A 21,513-nucleotide genomic window follows, 5' to 3' on the forward strand; every position below is an offset into this window, starting at 1 on the left:
GTATGGTGTCAGCCTCCAACAAATCACTGCCTAATGCATTCTATTTGTCAACCACTCTGATACTAAAAAAAAATCTTTCTAATATCTCTGCGGCTCATTTGGGGACTAAATTTTCACTTGTGTCTCTTGTGTTAAATAGCCTGTCTTTATGTACCCTGTCAATTCTTCTGAGAATCTTGTACGTGGTGATCATGTCCCCCCCTAACTCTTCTGTCTTCCAGCGACGTGAGGTTTAATTCCCGTAGTCTCTCCTCGTAGCTCATACCTCTCATCCCGGTTACTAGTCTGGTGGCAAACCTTTGAACCTTTTCCAGTTTAGTCTTATGCTTGACTAGATAAGGACTCCATGCTGGGGCTGCATACTCCAGGATTGGTCTGACTAGAGGTGGTATACAAAGTTCTGAATGATTCCTTGCACAAGTGTCTAAATGCCGTTCTTATGTTAGCGAGCCTGGCGTATGCTGCTGATGTTATCCTCTTGATATGGGCTTCAGGGGACAGGTCTGGCGTGATATCAACCCCGTAAGTCTCTCTCTCTCTCTCTCTGACTCCTAAAGAAATTTCATCTCCCAAATGATACCTTGTAACTGGCCTTCTGCTCCCTACACCTATCTTCATTACATTACATATGCTTGGGGTTAAACTCTAACAACCATTTGTTCGACCATTCCACAGTATTACAGTGACACTGTGTGTGTGTGTGTGTGTGTGTGTGTGTGTGTGTGTGTGTGTGTGTGTGTGTGTGTGTGTGTGTACTCACCTATTTGTGCTTGCGGGGGTTGAGCTTTGGCTCTTTGGTCCCGCCTCTCAACTGTCAATCAACTGGTGTACAGATTCCTGAGTCTACTGGGCTCTATCAATCTACATTTCAAACTGTGTATGGAGTCAGCCTCCACCACATCACGTGTGTGTGGAGGCTGATATCATGTGTGTGTGTGTGTGTGTGTGTGTGTGTGTGTGTGTGTGTGTGTGTGTGTGTGTGTGTGTGTGTGTGTGTACTCTCCTAGTTGTGCTTGCGGGGGTTGAGCTCTGGCTCTTTGGTCTCCGCCTATCAACTGTCAATCAACAGGTGTACAGATTTCTGAGCCTTCTGGGCTTTATCATAGCTACATTTGAAACTGTGTATGGAGTCAGCCTCCACCACATGCATTCCAACTGTTAACTACTCTGACAATAAAAAAGTTCTTTCTATCGTCTTTGTGGCTCATTTGGGTAATCAGTTTCCACCTGTGTCCCCTTATTCGTGTACCACACGTGTTAAACTGTTTATCTTTATCTACACTCTCAATTCTTCTGAGAATTTTGTAGGTAGTGATCATGTTTTCCCGTGCTAGCCTGTCTTCCAGCGACTAAAGGTGCATTTCACGCATTCTTTCCTCGTAACTCCTGACTCTCAGTTCTGGGACTAGCCTAGTGGCATACCTCTGAACTTTTTCCAGCTTTGTCTTGTGCTTGCAAATGTACGGGCTCCATGCTGGGGCCGCATACTCCAGGATTGGTCTTACTTATTTGGTACACAACGTTCTGAATGATTCCTTACACAGTTCCCTGAAAGGAGTTCTGATGTTAGCCAGCCTTGCATACGCCGCAGATGTTATTCTTTTTATGTGGGATTCGGGAGACAGGTTTGGCGTGATATCAACTTCTAGATCTTTCTCTGTCCGTTTCATGAAGGAATTCTTCTCCCATTCGGTATCTTGTTCTGGGCCTTCCTTTTCCGCCACCTAGTGTGTGTGTATGTGTGTTTGTCTCTCTGAACATTATGTATGTATGTGTTATTAGCCATATGTGTGTGTGGAATTTTGCTATCTTCATTAGGAGTCAACTTATACATTTCCATATACAAACTCATTTACTAATCAGAGACTCAAATGAAGTTTCGAACAATATAACCCAAAATAAGAGGAGGGAAGAATATCAAAACAAATTTTCTGAACATTTCTGTTCATCGAATAGCAGTAAATGTTCTCTAATTTTTTATACAAGATTAAACCATAAATATAGAGCACTCATAATCTGAGAATCTGTTTTTGTTTCTTGAGTGAATTTAGTTTACAACTTTCTAGATTTGCTAAAGCAGTTAAAAGTTTCGGCAGCATTATTACATGTCACTGCTATTTCTATGGCAGCACGCAAAGAATAACGAAGTTTGTCAAAGGCTATAACATTTGTACGTTAAAACCAATTTATAGTCTCATCATCCAAAAATATGTAACTTTATTAGATAATCTATGACTGAATTTATGCACCTTTCCAAGCCTATTTTTTTCATCCTAATGTTGATATATTACTTATGTTTTCAGCTGACGGCCATATTACAAATTACCTGAAGGGCTGTATATATTATATTACAAAGTAGAGCAGTGTCCTTGCTTCAATATATTTTGCAGTCAAAGTTATACCACGTGTGTGTGTTATAATCAATAATCAAGCGGGATTATTTCTCTCTGGAAAAAATGACGCCCTCCTTGTCCTGAGATTAATTCTTATATTTTGCTTCTTGAAGAAGACAAGCTAATCACGCTCCTTAATGAAAATTCAAGAAATAGTGCGAGACAAGTAGAAAAATGGGCTATTAATTAGTGGCATGAAGACTTACGGGGCAAGGTATCAGAATAATTTGGCGTTGGGCCTTACGGCTACCATATCATTACCAACCAGCCAAGAAGTGTACTTTAGTGCTTTACATAACTTGAGACTCAGTACTCTTCTCGGTGAGATATACCTCACGGTACCCCAGGAGTATAATAATTATATGCTGGGTTTAATCTGCAATGTTAAATGTGATTCTTGTATTGTGATTTGTGTATTTGTACTCAATGAATTTGTGCACCCGTTGAGGGACTTGCAGTAGATGGAGGTAGAAATAGCCTAAGCTACTCTATCCCTTTGAGATGTATTTTTCTTGTCTCAGTAAACATATTTGAACTTGAACTTGAACCTCACCGTATATATTTAAGACTGTAAAGCTTGGTGAGGCACAATGAAGAGTACTGGTGAATAAAAGGTGAAAGATTTGCATCCTTCTCCTGGTGGTCCTCTACAATGTTCAGCATTTAGAAATCAGTTGCTAATCGTTTTTCCTTAAATATCACCCAAAACTAAGATGTTGTCAGCGTTCACCAAAAAGGTCCAGGCATTCCCTGAGAAGGTTATGTGGGGCAAATAATCCGAAAACGGCCGCTAGCACATTAGTTCCCCAACTAGGAAGCCAAATAAATTTAATCGCTACACTCGGCGATAGATTAAAATTGGTTCCCAATACAGTACTCTTTCAGAATGATAGACTTTAATGAACATGACATATGTGATGTTCAATATAGTGTGCTGTCGTAACACATTTGGTTATCTCTCATGAGGAGAAACCAGCTTAGTCGTGCTTAATCCCCGCTGTGGGTGGCGTTAGTGGTTAGGGAGTTCAGGGGCTCCATCCCCAGTTCTCCAGACTTGGCGTTCGGGTGATGATGTGGTGTTAACAAGAGCTCGTGAGCCTAAATGCTGGCCAAGATATTGATTTACCGAGATCAAAAAGTTTCTAGAAAATGTTCTTTTATCTTTCGATAACATGATAATAATAATACTATATTATTTATATAACATCCCTTTTTTCATATTGGATCCGCAAATCCCCCTTGTCTATAAGGAGATAGTGCAATGAGTCTTTTCAGCAATTTTTATTCCTGGCTCATTGACACAACAAGAACTCCTAGAGTAGCGAGCTTCCTTTTCCAGCTGCTCAGTGTGGCGATGCAGGGGGAGAATGCCAACTGCATTTTCTGTTCCTTTTCGAAGTTCGAATAAATCTACAGTCTCTTGGAAAGATAAATTTTATTTTTGTTTTAATGTTCATATTTTGTTCACCAGTTTTATATTGGTGTAATAAAGCATATAATAATAGTAAAAACGGGTGTGTGTGTGCAATTGTCAATGTGTGGGTTTAAGAATCTTATGTGCTTACATTACTATATGTCAGTATATATGTGTCGCTTTACACTCACAAAGACTCTGATAACATTAGTTTCATATATCAAGGAAAACCTTCGAAAATGTAGAGTTAATGAAAACATTTTGGAGATATATTTCCAAATATGTCCGCCCACAGGGACGAGCACATAAATAGTGTCCACGGACACGGTAGTAACACCTGTGTAGATGACGGAGCGAGAAGAGGGAACCTAAATAGATCAGTTGACCAATTAACAAATAGGCAGACAGAGAGAATACCAGACAATCTACGAGACAAATATACAGACAATATGCAGATTTATACGACAGAGCCTTGTGTATTTCAACGAATGTACATGTATATTATCTTTTTTGTCCTCGAATTTAGTTATTTAGCTTTCTTATATAAAATGTATTTGTTACAAAAAAGAAACGGTACAATATTTTATAGGTTGAAGAGTTCTTGGAAATCCTCAGACGTTGGGCAGCAACCAATGATAAAGCGGGTACTTTTCCTGTGGCTGGCCATGCCAAGGCAATGTAAAGGGAAACTCGACGCCATTGGGGCACTTGCTGTTTCATTAAGCCTGAAACCCCCATTTCTTGAGGTAGCTCTTGACATCTTTTCGTCACAGATCCAGGGTTTCAGACCATACAGAGACAAAATTTAAATGGTGGTTTTAATATGATTACTTATTTGACTTAATTTCCCTTTGGGTATCAACTCCATACGAGATAGTAATACTTAATTAAGTTTATGAGAAAATCAATCATGGTGTATACACACGTAAAAAGCTAACATTAGCTGCCTGCCGCTCTGCTATTCATGCAACTTAATTCCAAGTGGTGGACCAACAGGGTTCTATATCATATTCCTGAGAGTAAACTCCAATAGCCACAAAATACAAACTGATAATTATCTGAACGTCCAGAATAAATTAAGTCAGGGTTGTCAGTTACATGGAAAAACCACGTCTACAGCACGCTTTTCCACATAAAATGGCAACACTGTCTTGACAACAGAGCCGAATGTATAATTTATATGGGATTTGTCGAACCATAAATTACTATAATTTATTGTCAACGCTATGACGGTTTTGAGTGTGTTTTATTTTTTGGAGGTGGGGGTGGGGGGGGGGGGGGGTTGCAGAGCCTTTTGGCGTTTTTTTTTTTTTTTTGCAGCGTTTTACAACTTTTGGGCTGGTCGGTTTTTTCTTTTCATAATTACTTACTCTTATTCAATTGGGCTTTAGAACTCTAAGATCTAGGATAGGGAACTTGAGCTCTAGGATCAAGCGTTTTACTTACTCTTATCATTAAGAGAGCTCTTCCCTTCAAGGCATGAGAGTAATTCTTCTGTAGTTATTGTTCTCACAACATTCCCTCATATTTATGCACCGAATCACAACTATTTTAATCATCTGGCATAGTGTTAGAAAATATTTTTAACAGCCTTCGAGTGTCTTTGAATTCCAAATAACTATTGAGACTATTTATTTAATTAATTAAGAACTCAAAATAATTTTGTTAGGCGGGGGTTAGGGACACGTGGCCAAACATATACTGGGAACGATGGGTCACATAAAATGTGGTACCTGGACGATGGGTCACGTATAGGGTGCGGTCAAGTAGTAGGCTCATGAATGGGGGTGGGACCTGAAGGAGGAGTCACACACACATAGGGGTGGGACTAAGACCATGTCCCATATATGGAAGGTGGGACTAGGACGAGGGAGCCACTCATGAAGTGGGACCAGAACTAATGACTCATACATGAGTAAGATCAGAACTAGATATAACACGCCGAAACTGAACTCCCAAACGAATCAGAATTATATTAAAATCAACTTCCTCAGTGAGAGAAGGAATACAATGAGCTATATTGAATTATGAGAGAGAGTAGTGGAGAACAAACTCCATATACGCCTGCCAGTTGCCACCGGGGACGGTGGTGAATCACTAGCTAGTTGAGTGACGGTGTAACCATAATAGCTAAGTTAAAACATATATGCATTTCAAGCAATCTCGTTTTTTTTAAATTATTTATGTAAAACACCAACATGTGCATATATATATATATATATATATATATATATATATATATATATATATATATATATATATATATATATATATATATATATATATATATATATATATATATGGTGGTTCTATATATATATTCTATATATATATATATATATATATATATATATATATATATATATATATATATATATATATATACTATATTTATATATATACTAGCAGTACCCGGCAACGCGTTGCTGTGGCTCAGAAGGAGTTTGGGATGGTGGGGACGGTTTGGGATAGCTGCTGAGCCCCAGCAACCTTCCCTGTTCCCCAATCCTCCATACCATTCCTCCTCACCAGTCTCCTTGGCCTCCCAACCATTCCCCACTCCTCCTTCCCCTCGCCCTCCCCACCATTCCCCTCTCCACCATCTCTTCTTCCTTCCCACCATGCTCCACTCCCTTGTCCCCTCGTCATCCCCACCATTCCCCACTCCCTCGTCCGATGCCTTCCCAAATGTTCTGATGTTCCCATCAGAAAATTGGGAACATCAAGTGATCTGATGTTCCCATCACTGAAATATAAGAAGAACAGTTAAAAATGAAATTAAAATATGAAAAAAAATATACTCACGAAATGAACAGTATGGTAAACAACACAGCTCATTTCCAATGCAATTCACACAAAATAATTAAATCAAAATGAAAATAAATAAAAATCTATGAAAATTCAATTTTTCAATGCAATCAGAAACACTGAAATGGAATTGTAACATATTTAGTATAGCATGTGTGTTGCTCTTACATGCAACAGATGGCGCTGTTTTTCAAGAAAAGCATAGTTTTACCTGTCAAAGGTGCGGCATCTAAACTTATACTTACGAAATTAACGGTATGGTTAACAACACAGCTCAATTCTAACACAATTTCACACAAAATAATTCAATAAAAAATCAAATAAATCGAAATCTATGAAAATTAAATTTATCAATGCAATCGGAAACATTGAAATAGAATTCGTGACATATTTAGTGTAGCGTGAATGTTGCTATTATGTGCAACAGATGGCGCTTTTTTCAAAGAGGTTTTTACCTGTCAGAGGGGTGGCATCTATATAGAAGGTATATAAAAAGATGCGCTTATTCGAATGCAGCGTTGTGTCAAAATTTCGAAGCAATTGGTGACGAACTTTCAGAGATTAGCGATTATGCACAAACGAACATTTCCATTATATATATATATATATATATATATATATATATATATATATATATATATATATATATGTCGTACCTAGTAGCCAGAACGCACTTCTCAGCCTACTATGCAAGGCCCGATTTGCCTAATAAGCCAAGTTTTCCAGAATTAATATATTTTTTCAAATTTTTTTCTTATGAAATGATAAAGCTACCCATTTCATTATATATGAGATCAATTTTTTTTTATTGGAGTTAAAATTAACGTAGATATATGACCAAACCTAACCAACCCTCCCTAACCTAACCTAACCTATCTTTATAGGTTAGGTTAGGTTAGGTAGCAGAAAAAGTTAGGTTAGGTTAGGTTAGGTAGGTTAGGTAGTCGAAAAACAATTAATTCATGAAAACTTGGCTTATTAGGCAAATCGGGCCATGCATTGTAGGCTGAGAAGTGCGTTCTGGCTACTAGGTACGACATATATATATATATATATATATATATATATATATATATATATATATATATATATATATATATATATATATATATATATATATATATATATATATATATATATACAAACACATACATAGAACACACAAACATGAATATATGAAACAACAAACATGTTTCATGTTTGGCAAACACGTCCACAACAACATATTGCAAAAATTCCATTTTTTTGGCGGAATGAATTATATTTATTGTTAAAGATATTATTATTAAAAGATATGTGTATTGTACATTAATAATAATCATTATTATTAATGTTACCATTATTATTGTTAATTAGTTTAGTATTATTCATATTTTTTCCTTCGTTCTCCGCTGTTTCCGATTATTCTCTCTATATTACCATTATTATTAATATTATTTTAATTTTAATTATTATAATTAATATCATTTTCTCACTGATATATAACGTTCGTGTGAGTTCTTTGTGTATCTAAGGCTGAAGCTTGCGATTCACGACCCATTATAATTACACAAGAGAGCATGAAATTTATATGTATAAAACTTGGACAGGCTTCCGGATTTCCGGAGGATTCAGTTTAATCCCAGGATGTTTAACGTATCTATATTGTGGTACAGTGGTAAGGAGCGGGGCTGGGAGTGCCTTGATCGCTAGTTCAAGTCACCTAATTGCTCCAGTTGACTTTAAAATTATTATTATTATTATTATTATTATTATTATTATTATTATTATTATTATTATTATTATTATTATTATCAATATTGTACTAATATTATTATTATTGTTGTTGTTTTTATTATATGTATTATATTGTATTATCTCTTCAAATGGTAAGGAAAAGTATTGTGTGGCATCTAAGATGATCATTAGAAAGTCAAGTTCAGATTGAGGGAAAATAAGCCTGATATGAAGGGAGAGTCAAGTAGGTTGAAGACGATTATCAGCCAGAGAATTGGATATTAGTGAATATTATTGGATAAATAATTGGATAAATTATCCAATAATACTTCCTTTCCTGAGGTAAGGAAGGAAGCAAGCGATGGCGTAGGCAATGAAGTAGGAGATAAACGTCGGGTGAAAGCAATGTATAACGCAGGTATGGTAAGGTAATTATCAGGATAAAGCACTATGAGCCATTACGAATATAGGGCACTTGGAAGGAATGGAACTATACAGAGAGCAGCACACTTGGAACGGATATAAGGATAGGGATTTGGGGTAGGAAGGAATGCTGCCCAACCATTTGGAAGGTCTGGGGATTGAACGCCGACCGGCCAGAAGCTAGACCGGTCGCTCTTCCGTCCAGTCCAAAGGATAAGGCTAATTAAATATTAAATGTCGACGCTGCGCGACGCAACCTATTTACTGTTAGGTGTACCTGGGCGTCACGTGAAGGACGCTCTCTCCATTTGTTTCTGCGTTAGCCGGTAAGCGAACCAGCTTTAAAGAGTCAGAGAGTCTTCAAAGAGTTGTTGACCAGACCACACACTAGAAGTTGAAGGGACGACGACGTTTCGGTCCTTCAAAGAGTTCTTTAAAACAGTCTTGAATAGAAGAGTCTTTTTGTACCTTTGGACCGCGATTCCCAAACCGCTCTCCGATCGGCTGTTCTCACCTATTTGTACTCACCTATTTGTGCTTGCCGGGGTTGAGCTTTGGCTCTTTGGTCCCGCCTCTCAACTGTCAATCAACTGGTGTACAGATTCCTGATCCTACTGGGCTCTATCACATCTTCAGATGAAACTGCGCATGGAGTCAGCCTTTACCAGATCACTGCCTAATGCATTCAACCTGTTAACAATTCTGATACTGAAAAAGTTCTATCTAACGTCCCTGTGGCTCATTTGGGTACTCAGTTTCTACCTGTGTCCCCTTGTTCGCGTACCACCAGTGTTAAACAGTTTATCCTTATCTACTCTGTCAATTCCGTGGAGGATTTTGTAGGGAGTGATCATGTCTCCCCTAGTTGGCTGTGAGTTGGTGTATATGGTGTAGGGATGGAAGGAGATGATGTAGGGATGGAAGCAGATGATGTAGGGATGGAAGCAGGGGATATCTGACCGAAACGCTACGCGTACTAGTGGCTGTACAAGAATGTAACAACTCTTGTATATATCTCAAAAAAAAAAACGTCGTCCTAGCGAGGCAGCAGCGATCCCTACTGTGGAACCTGAAGATATCTAACCTGTAGGGACAATATATGTCTGGAGATGCAAAAACTGATGGCAACGAGAGACCGATCGAGTGACTGACAAAGAGATTGACAGCAAGACTGACTGACAGAGACAGTCCGACATTCAGAGACATACAGATCTGCTTGTTGGTTTGCAGTCAAATTTGTACATAATTTCTATCTCAAATATTTCAAGATATGCAGTTTTCAAGGATGAAAAACTGCATTTCTATCAACACTTTAATATTTGCTCTTTGTGAAACGAAGCAAATACTGAAGCCTTCAAATAACACGAACTCTGAAATAAATTATCCAATAATACTTCCTTGTGGGAGCAGGAACAAATTAGCTATTCACCTCATTAAGTCGTCGGTGATTGGAGGGAGAGAGAGTTGCTCCTAGCTACAGTTTCAAATCAGCTGTGAGAGTGTCAACATGGTCCCTTTAGTGTTGTGGTGTCTGGCTGTGGCCAGTCTGGTGGCTGTGGACTCTCATGCTGAGGTAACTTACCCTCTCCCCATCCTCTCCCACCTTTGGGAGGGGCAGGGGGGATAGGGATAGGGACAATCCCCGTGGCGTTGTCAGGGGGCTTAATCCCTTGACAACGGATTATGGTTGTCAGGTATAATCTCCAACAAGGCCGGTCTAATAATCTCACTCACGTTTTGGTATATACTCTCTGCACTATCTAGAGATATATATTTGCTTGGTTTATTAAGAATAATTAAGACTGGAAAAAGTTTAAGGTAAGAGGAAGAGAGATAGTACATATGTCTCTATCATATCTACACTTGAAGCTGTGTATGGAGTCAGCCTCCACCACATAACTTTCTAATGCATTCCATTTGTCTACTACTCTGATACTGAAAAAAATCATTCTAACGTCTCTATGGCTCATTTGGGCACACAATTTCCACTTGTCTCCCCCTAGTGCGTGTGCCCCTTGTGGTAAATAATCTGTCTTTATTTACCCTATAGATTCCTCTGAGAATCTTTTATGTGGTGATCATGTCCCCCTCTAACTCTTCTGTCTTCTGTGTGTGTGTGTGTATTCACCTAATTGTATTCACCTATTTGTGTTTGTGGGGGTTGAGCTTTGCTCTTTCGGCCCACCTCTCAACTGTCAATCAACTGTTTACTAACTACTTTTTTTTCCACACCACACACACACACACACACACACACACACACACACACACACACACACACACACACACACACACACACACACACACACACACACACACACACACACACATAGGGGCCTCGTAGCCTGGTGGATAGCGCGCAGGACTCGTAATTCTGTGGCGCGGGTTCGATTCCCGCACGAGGCAGAAACAAATGGGCAAAGTTTCTTTCACCCTAAGTGCCCCTGTTACCTAGCAGTAAATAGGTACCTGGGAGTTAGTCAGCTGTCACGGGCTGCTTCCTGGGGTGTGTGTGTGGTGTGGGAGAAAAAAAAAAAAGTAGTTAGTAAACAGTTGATTGACAGTTGAGAGGCGGGCCGAAAGAGCAAAGCTCAACCCCCGTAAAAACAACTAAAAACACAACTAGTAAACACACACACACACAGACACACACACACACACACACACACACACACACACACACACAACTAGTAAACACACACACACACAGACACACACACAGACACACACACACACACACACACACACACACACACACACACACACACACACACACACACACACACACACACACACACACACACACACACACACAAATATAATGGCCCGGCTAGCTCAGTCGGTAGAGCACGAGACTCTTAATCTCGGGGTCGTGGGTTCGAGCCCCACGTTGGGCGGTTGATTTTTGTTGATTGACGGTTGAGAGGCAAGACCAAAGAGTCAGAGCTCAACACCCGCAAGCACAAATAGGTGAGTACACACACACACACACACACACACACACACACACATAGGCTCATGAATCTGTACACCTGTTGATTGACGGTTGAGAGGCGGGACCAAAGAGCCAGAGCTCAACCCCCGCAAACACAACTAGGTGAGTACAACTAGGTGAGTAAACACACACACACACACACACACACACACACACACACACACACACACACACACACACACACACACACACACCCCAGGAAGCAGCCCGTGACAGCTGACTAACTCCCAGGAACCCATTTACTGCTAGGTGAACATGGGCATCAGGAGGGAGGGAATTATCAGGGGAAAGCATCAAGCTATTACGCCTATATAGCACTTTAAAGGGGTCAGGATAAGGATTTGGGATGGGACGGTGAGGGGGAAAGGAATGGTGCCCAACCACTTGGACGGTCGGAGATTGAATGCAACCTGCATTAATCGAGACTGTATCTACCGTCCAGCCCAAGTGGTTGGACTCAGGAAGAAAGAAACTCTGCCCATTTGTTTCTGCCTCCGCCGGGAATCGAACCCTGGTCATTAGAACTACGAACCTCAGGCGTCATCCATTCAGAGGCGAAGGGATTGCGCCTGGGGATCGTAATTTTGGATCATGTTTGAAACACTTGGTATTGAAACTGGTTTCTTTTATAGTGGATCTTAACCCCTTCCTTTCCTGTTCACTGGTGCCTCATTAGCCCTATTTCAGCAGTCTAGAAGTTCTTCTTTTAGCGAAGAAAAGTTGAATATAAAACAAAAGTGATTATGCAATGAGCAAATCCTCAAGGGCCGTGACGAGGGTTCGAACCTACGACCGAGAAGATCCCAGACGCTGCCTTAATCGTTTGAGCTACCTTTTAGCGTCTATGATATTTTGTTTGGGAGCAAAAACCTAAATGGAGCTTGACCATACAATACTGATGAAAAGCAAAGATTGTGGGGGATATAGTCATGACATATGATTTTTAAAGGAACTTATAGCTAAAGAGTTCAAAGAAGGAAGACAAACATTTATATTGTGCGAAGGAAGTGAAAAATTGGAATTAAACAAAATAGTTGCTTCTGGCACTATTCCCAGTCATAGAAGCATGAAGGTTTAAACAAAATTGAGGATCTGAAGTAATTTGATTATATGATCAACATCAGAATAGCCAAGACATAAAGGTGGATTCTGCATGGAAAATTCGGAAAGTACGATTGAGTAATAATTAGGGAAGTAAGCGTAGGTAAGTACACTTTGGTAAGTGCAACTGGGAAATCATATACTGTGTAGTTTATTTAATGAGCTGGCCAAAACTCTCCCTCCCCAGAACGAGGACTGGAAGCGAGCTGCCCTCGACCTGGAGAAACACGACAAACAAGACAAACTCTTCGACAGCTGCAGGAAGACAACGGTTGTACAGTGTGGAGGAATTAGCGTGAGGCATTTTATAGATGCCTCTATGAACCGCTGGCGGCAATCACCCAATGGCCCTCCAATTATACCATATATATTCATGAGTCCAGGTACGTCAAAACTTCGCATGAAATAACACTGTGAACAGTTCATCACTCAGGTGTAGGTAGGGATTTGTTCCACCTAACGCCACTGATAGGTGGAATTACTCAATAAATTCATATAACTATATTATAGTATTTTGGCAATGTGGGGAAATATGTTTTTCATGTGTTATATAATGACAAAGTAGCGTTTAGTAAATTATAGTCAGCTGCAATGGTCGGGGCAAAAGGTAAGTGAGTAGGCGAGTAGTTGTAAGTCTTGGTAGATAGTTCCCTGGAGGTAACCAGAGGCTGTGTTTCTGTTCCTTGACAGCAGTCAGGGGCTTGAGATCTGTTCCCTGGCGACTGTTAAGGGCTCGGGATACCTTAAAGTGTTTCCGGGACTTAGCGTCCCCGCGGCCCGGTCGTCGACCAGGCCTCCTCGTTGCTAGACTGGTCAACCAGGCTGTTTGACGCAGCTGCTCGCAGCCTGACGTATGTATCACAGCCTGGTTGATCAGGTATCCTTTGGAGGTGCTTATCCAGTTCTCTCTTGAACACTGTGAGGGGTCAGCCAGTTATGCCCCTTATGTGTAGTGGAAGCGTGTTGAACAGTCTCGGGTCTCTGATGTTGATAGAGTTCTCTCTCAGAGACATTAGTGACAATCTTGGGGACAATCTTGCATTAGGTATTCGTTTATGACAACATAAGATCATCACTCTGCATATACCACATTGCTATTCGAAATACAAATGTTTCCCCCTCCCTCCCCGAACAAAGTAACAATGTACATACATTTTTAAACTTTCAATGCACTGCTAGGATTTGTAAACAAAAAAATATTTATATGCTTTTTATAATATTTTGGAACTATTAAACGTATTCTGAAATTTAGCAATACTAAACAAAGAGCATCTATTTTTTTAATAATTTAAATATGCACTTTTAAATTACGTTCGTTATTTTATGAAACTACATTATCAATATATTAAAAAAGGACGCGTGTGGTGCAGGTTCATCCTACAGAAGTTCAATGGTTGCCGGCATGAAGCACTGGATGCTTCACACCTGCGTACAGTTCAAGGAGATCAACAGCAGCACCACCACTTCACAGCCTCACCTGAAGCTCAGAGCAAAGGCCGGGTGCTGTCCTAATGTCGCCAGCATCTCGCCTACAACTCTTGAAGTCTCCATTGGTGCAAGCTGTCTGGAAGTATGTGAAGTTCTTCGTGCGCTAGATTGTCCCTACCTCATACTCTCCACACAATAAGAGTTCTTTCCGATACAAAATAATTAATAATTCCTGAAATTGTCATATGTGATGTTAAGTATTTTTTCTCTTTTTGCTACATAATTACGTGAATTCATTCTGGTGCATTTATAAACTATTTTCTCGTTCATGGTTATTGCTGGCGCTCTAGTACAGCATTTCTCAAAGTAATCTGTTTCATCACAGTCTTCGCGCAATTCATGCATATCTATATTTCCATCCAGCTTGGCTCAATGGTTCACCAAATTGGCCACATCTTGGGCCTCATTCCTCAGCATTCCCGCGCCGACCGAGACGATTACGTTCGTATCAACGCAGAAAACACCGTTCCCAGCATGTTGAGACGGTTTGAAGTGCTTCCGGAGGAGCCGGCGACCAACTTCGACGTACCATACGATTTAACTTCAATTATGCACTCCGGTCCCAGGGTTAGAAGTTAGAGGGCACTTCTATCGAATTTGTTCTCCATACACTGCCAGAACTTCATATACATGAAGATTATGTGCAAGCGCCCTTTCGTGCTCCTCAATACATCAGTAAGATTCTGATGATGATGATGTGTTGATGAATACGAAAGTGCTCAGGCAAAGATATATTTTCTATGGTGTATTTTACTTTTACTATGATATAACAAAATGCACACACACACACACACACACACACACACACACACACACACACACACACACACACACACACACACACACACACACACACACACACACACACACACAAAGTGTATGGAGGCTGACTCCATACACAGTTTCAAGTGTAGATATGATAGAGCCCAATAGGCTCAGGAACCTGTACACCTGTTGATTGACAGTTGAGAGGCGGGACCAAAGAGCCAGAGCTCAACCCCCGCAAGCACAACTAGGTGAGTACAACTAGGTGAGTACACACACACACACACACGCACACACACACACACACACAATATATGTGTGTGTGTGTGCAGGAATATGGAATATGCAGCTCCAGCCTTGAGTCCATACCTAGTTAAAAACAAGACAAAGTTAGAGAAGATTCAGGGGTATGACACCAGACTCGTCCCGGAACTGAAGGGTATGAGCTACAAGGAAAGACTAAAGGAGCTGAACCTCCAGTCCCTGGAAAACAGGAGAGTAAGGGGAGACATGATAACCACCTACAAAATTCTCCGGGGAATTGACAGGGGGGATATAGACAAACTCCTTAGCACGGGCGGAACACGAACAAGGGGACACAGGTGGAAACTTAGTGCCCAAATGAGCCACAGAGACGTTAGAAAGAATTTTGTCAGTGTCAGAGTAGTTAACAAATGAAATGCATTAAGTAGTGATGTGGTGGAGGCAGACTCCATACACAGTTTCAAATGTAGGTATGATTGAGCCCAATAGTCTCAGAAACCTGTATATCAGTTGATTGACAGTTGAGAGGCGGGACCAAAGAGCCAGAGCTCAACCCCCGCAAGCACAACTAGGTAAATACACACACACACACACACACACACACACACACACACACACACACACACACACACACACACACACACACACACACACACACACACACACACTGAAAGACAAGCTGAAGGAATGGTCGAACAAATGGTTGTTAGAGTTTAACCCAACCAAATGTAATGTAATGAAGATAGGTGTAGGGAGCAGGAGGCCAGATACAAGGTATCATCTGGGAGAGGAAATTCTTCAGGAGTCAGAGAAGGAAAAAGACTTGGGGGTTGATATCACGCCAGACCTGTCTCCTGCAGCACATATCAAGCGGATAACATCAGCGGCATATGCCAGGCTGGCCAACATACGAACGGCATTCAGAAACTTGTGTAAAGAATCATTCAGAACTTTGTATACCACATATGTCAGGCCAATCCTGGAGTATGCAGCCCCAGCATGGAGTCCATATCTAGTCAAGGATAAGACTAAACTGGAAAAGGTTCAAAGGTTTGCCACCAGACTAGTACCCGAGCTGAGAGGTATGAGCTACGAGGAGAGACTACGGGAATTAAACCTCACTTCGCTGGAAGACAGAAGAGTTAGGGGGGACATGATCACCACATTCAAGATTCTGAAGGGGATTGATAGGGTAGATAAAGACAGTCTATTTAACACAAGGGGAACACGCACAAGGGGACACAGGTGGAAACTGAGTGCCCAAATGAGCCACAGAGATATTAGAAAGAACTTTTTTAGTGTCAGAGTGGTTGACAAATGGAATGCATTAGGAAGTGATGTGGTGGAGGCTGACTCCATACACAGTTTCAAGTGTAGATATGACAGAGCCCGATAGGCTCATGAATCTGTACACCTGTTGATTGACGGTTGAGAGGCGGGACCAAAGAGCCAGAGCTCAACCCCCGCAAACACAACTAGGTGAGTACACTCACACACACACACACACACACACACACACACACACACACACACACACACACACACACATTCATATATATATATATATATATATATATATATATATATATATATATATATATATATATATATATATATATATATATATATATATATATATATATTTATATATATATATATATATATATATATATATATATATATATATATATATATAATATATATATATATATATTGCTATTTTTTATATAGTTATTAGAATATATCGAGTTATAACTGTTATATTTGCATTTGCATAAACTTGGCGTGTATATATGCTGGAGGTGACTCTCTGATACATATCTGGCAGTCCTTCACAGTCAACGGGAAGCGGACCATCGGCACCATCAACCCCCTCTACCAGGGACTCATAGGCCAGCGAGATGGTCTCTCTCACCGCGACAAGCTGCTGGCTAATAGAATGTATAAGTGTACAGGTGAGTGTGTGGCTGTTGTCTTTGTCATGGTACTTCTTTATTGGTGTGTGGTGTTGACTACACCCTGGGACCTTTAGGGTTTGTGTGTGTGTGTGTGTGTGTGTGTGTGTGTGTGTGTGTGTGTGTGTGTGTGTGTGTGTGTGTGTGTGTGTGTGTGTGTGTGTGTGTGTGTGTGTGTGTGTGTGTGTGTGTGTGTGTGTATCTGTCTACATTTAATCACCTTATGTTGTGGTTTCAAAATTTGATGATATGAAGGACCTCTTTCCTCAGACATAACGAGCCATAGCCAGTGACATCCAACTGAAAATAAATTATTATCCACACTAGACATGTAACATTTATGCCTGCTCCGGTAAATGCTCTAACAATAATAAAACTGAGCTGATTTAGTGTTAGACCCTCAGCTACTCCTTTTTTTCTTTTATTTCTATGTTGCTATCTCTTTTGTCTCTATTTCACCTTTTACTTTTCAGCAATAGGCCCTTTGCAGTTTTCTTTAATGCTATTAACTCCTGTGGTATACTTATATATTTTCTTCTTTCACCTTACATTGGTATACTTTGATTTCTATTATATACTTCAACTTTCTCTCCTTTCACCTCACATTCTTATCTTATAAATTGATCTTCTCCGGCACTCTTTCTCGGCAGATACAGCCCCCGCTCCCGTGCCAGGTAAGTCCACTACAGGCTCACCATAGCCCGTTCTACATGGAACTTTTAGCTCCAAGTAGCTGAATCTATGGCAACAAACTACAACACTTCCTCAGAGACCTATAGACACTTTAAGATGTTACACGACCAAAGACCCCATTCACCCCAAACTTCTACCACCTACGGGCTACTCATGCCCGTGCCACCTCTTGTGGTGGCTTAATCTTCCTTAATCCATCAACCACGCTTTCTAACACAACTTGATAATGGTCCAGGACGGATCGAAACGTCGTTACCTTATTTTCAGATGTGTGGGTTTTGCTCACTTAAATTTATTAATTCACCGCAATATATATTTATTGGTATTGTGATAAATTACATAAATACGGGATTGATAATCAAGCTGTGTGATTTGTATATAGATATAGTAACCTCATTCCGAACTAATTTACACAAATCATTTCAGATGTGGTTAGAGCGAGCAGGTGTACAGCAGTAAAAACATGTAGTTTACAGTTAAAGCGTGAGACTTATATTTTCAAAACATAGCATAATATTAGAATGACGAGAGTGAGGCTAAATAGAGCATGATTTTTATAGCAAATTATAATTATACTAATATGAGTTATATTAACAATGAAACGTTACTTATATTCGAGTTATTTCAACTTACATGGGTGACATATTGTATGTAAATTTTATTATTATATTCCTGATTCTGATGATTTCTTTTAAGACATTATTAAGGGATATACATTAAGAAGTGAACCACATACCACTTATTGCATATTAACTGGATGAGATACAAACAGAATGTTTGATTTCTAGATAGAGCTAGTACATATTATGCCCAAAGCCACTAATACGCCCAGCGTTTCGAGCAATAAGAATGATAATAAGTTATTTTAGCTAAGAAGAAAAAATATATAATCTACCTTTAATTTTAAAGTAGGAGTAAAGCTAACAGACTAAACACACCATGAATTTCTGGAAATTTGCACATCCTTTGAGTGACGTGAATATAATTTACATTTGTAACCTGACCTGCTTACAGATAATTGGATAATAAAGTGTCATCTGGCCTCTGACCCGTGTCAGAACGGGGGCTACCTTGGTGCCAACTGTTCGTGTGTGTGTCCTCCTGGCACTTCTGGCACCCTGTGTGAGACCGTTACTGGTGGATATCACGGTAAGACGACGACATCATTAACATCAATGTGCTCATATGGTTCGGAATTCTTGACTAGGACAGCTTTCGTTAGTAACTTGTTTCTAAGAACTATAACTATGAACTATTTTAAGAGGTATGAACTATGATCACAGTGTTCGGTGATCCTATCTATCTTAGCTCTCAGGAATTACTAATTAAAATAGGCGAACATATAATGGAAGCTTTATATATTATTTAGGAAGATGGAATTGTTACTAACCTAAATGTAAACACATTTTAATTTCAATAAATGATCATTATTGATAAACTGACTACAAACACACTGGTTGTATTTCATTGACGGTGATGCTTCACTTATAAAATGATCAGCTTGATATTTTCTAAGAAATACTTATACTATCACGAGTCAGTAACCAAGACAAAAACAACACACATCAGAATGGCCTTCACGCCACAGATCACGAGTCACGACAAACTAACAACAAAATATTTACTAACTAGAACCATAAAACAAGCAAGTAAAACAAACCCTTCAAGTTATTAGCCACAAAGATAAGCAGTATAAACTAATTATATACTATATATATACAATATATATACTGTAAGTAACGAAATATATGTATTTTGTGGCAGATGTGCAACTCTCCAAGTGCTCCCGTGTCATTACCACGCCCGGAACCATTACCTCTCCCAATTTTCCTAATAAGTACCCAGCAGGTGAGTTTTCTGCCAGTGGAAACACGAAGCTTCAGAAGTTTCTGCAGTGTTGCATTGGTTTTGATTTTAAACAGAACCAATGTTCACAACCATTTTGACTTTTTTTTTTATTTTTCCTTCACTCTATGTGGTAAATATTGATGGATAATATTATGTAAGGGTTGTCTTCACTAAAACAAACACCTATTAGAAATTGACAATTATAAACAGTTCTTAAATTATCATCATTCATTAGATGGTATGTAAACTATGCAGATAACTATATATTGGACAAAGTATAAGATACGTTTCACTACACCATATATATTACAGCAGATCTTCTTGCTTAGATAGTACTTTTTGTAACTATGTTGGACATCTTACATATACTGACGTAATTGACCATTATATAGTAGAGGTTAATAGTGTTCACTATATGGAGTCCTGAACAAATAAAGCTTAAAACCAAACTCAAATATTCCTAGGCCTAGTACAGCACATGTTAATATACTAGGCCTCAGATAGCATTCATGAATCCTAAGACAGTTAGGTTAGGTTAATTTTATTAGTAACATAGATACAAAACCTTATGTGGGTTTTCCCTAATCAATAGTACCAACTTCTACTTTCTAACTATCCATTACATTCATATATGTACGCTGGTCCACATCGTTATAATAAGTACTATCTAAACAAGAGGATGGGCAATATATTAACTTAAAAAAGGTAGGAGTTCTAACTCCTTGTTTACATGTCAGTCTGCCTGTTTGTCCAAAGTTGGAGGCTAGACACCTGACACTAGGCTAACCCAAATTTGCTCGGTTAATGAAATATTAATCCTTATAATTGCTAATATTTCTCAAAGTAAAAATTATAGCCACCCTTAGGCCATTTTCATGGAGTCATGGTGTGTGATTAACGTCAAGTGTTACTGCAAAAATGTAATTGTTACTGAATTATTAATGCAAAAGAAAGAAGAAAGGAAAGAAGAAAAATATATGGGTCTCTGATGCTTTGCATCAGAGACCCATATATACATTCAGTGCTTTTTAAGGTAAGCAGGAGGGAGGGGACGGGGACTGGAGGACGACGGTAGGGGATATAGAGGACGATGGAAAGGATGGTGAGGACGAGAGGGACGAGGCATAAATATAGCTAGATAGAGAGATAGCTCGACAGAGATAGCTTCATAGATAATAGATGCAGATAGGTAGAGGCATAGAGAGACTCAGGAACGCTGGGGTTCCCCATCCTTTACCCAGCGGTGCTAAAGGTAATGCTGGCAGTAATCTCGGTGAATGACCAATTTTCTGCTCCACAGGCATGGCATGCACACACGTGATCCAAGCCCCAGAGTGTTACTCTCCTCAAGTCACTTTCATCAGCTTTAGACTTCCTGGAAAGAATCCCTACTGCTTCGACGCCTTCAGATGTTCCTTAGACTTCCTCGAGATTACAACCAATGGCCTTAGCAGCGGTGATATGTAAGCTGATTTACAGTCTGGAGGGTAAATGGGTAAAGAAAGATAAATGAGATGGAGTCACGAAAACATGATTGAATTTAATAACGTTGTAGAGAAGCCTAATATATTATTGAAAAAAAAATGGAGATCTATATTCACATGTAGCATGTATAAATAATATTTTTTTTACAATGCAATTTATGTTTCA

At 39.6% G+C, this 21,513-nt stretch overlaps 1 protein-coding gene and 1 non-coding gene across 2 annotated transcripts in view; both read left to right on the forward strand.

Annotated features, from left to right (window-relative positions):
- The first annotated feature begins 10,261 nt into the window (after positions 1-10,261).
- Positions 10,262-21,513, forward strand: part of LOC123754606 (protein SpAN-like) — a 29,131-nt gene continuing 17,879 nt past the window's right edge. Inside the window, exons 1-8 of the mRNA XM_069326814.1 lie at positions 10,262-10,327; positions 13,038-13,233; positions 14,221-14,420; positions 14,702-14,905; positions 17,196-17,322; positions 19,030-19,164; positions 19,780-19,863; positions 21,164-21,326. Coding sequence (XP_069182915.1) covers positions 10,262-10,327; positions 13,038-13,233; positions 14,221-14,420; positions 14,702-14,905; positions 17,196-17,322; positions 19,030-19,164; positions 19,780-19,863; positions 21,164-21,326 — 1,175 coding nt within the window. The remainder of the gene's footprint in view (positions 10,328-13,037; positions 13,234-14,220; positions 14,421-14,701; positions 14,906-17,195; positions 17,323-19,029; positions 19,165-19,779; positions 19,864-21,163; positions 21,327-21,513) is intronic.
- TRNAK-CUU (transfer RNA lysine (anticodon CUU)) lies at positions 11,579-11,651 on the forward strand. The gene has a single exon. It is a non-coding gene; the product is annotated as a tRNA-Lys (tRNA).

The sequence above is a fragment of the Procambarus clarkii genome, chromosome 18 (genome assembly GCF_040958095.1).
Source record: "Procambarus clarkii isolate CNS0578487 chromosome 18, FALCON_Pclarkii_2.0, whole genome shotgun sequence".
NCBI lineage: Eukaryota > Metazoa > Arthropoda > Malacostraca > Decapoda > Cambaridae > Procambarus > Procambarus clarkii.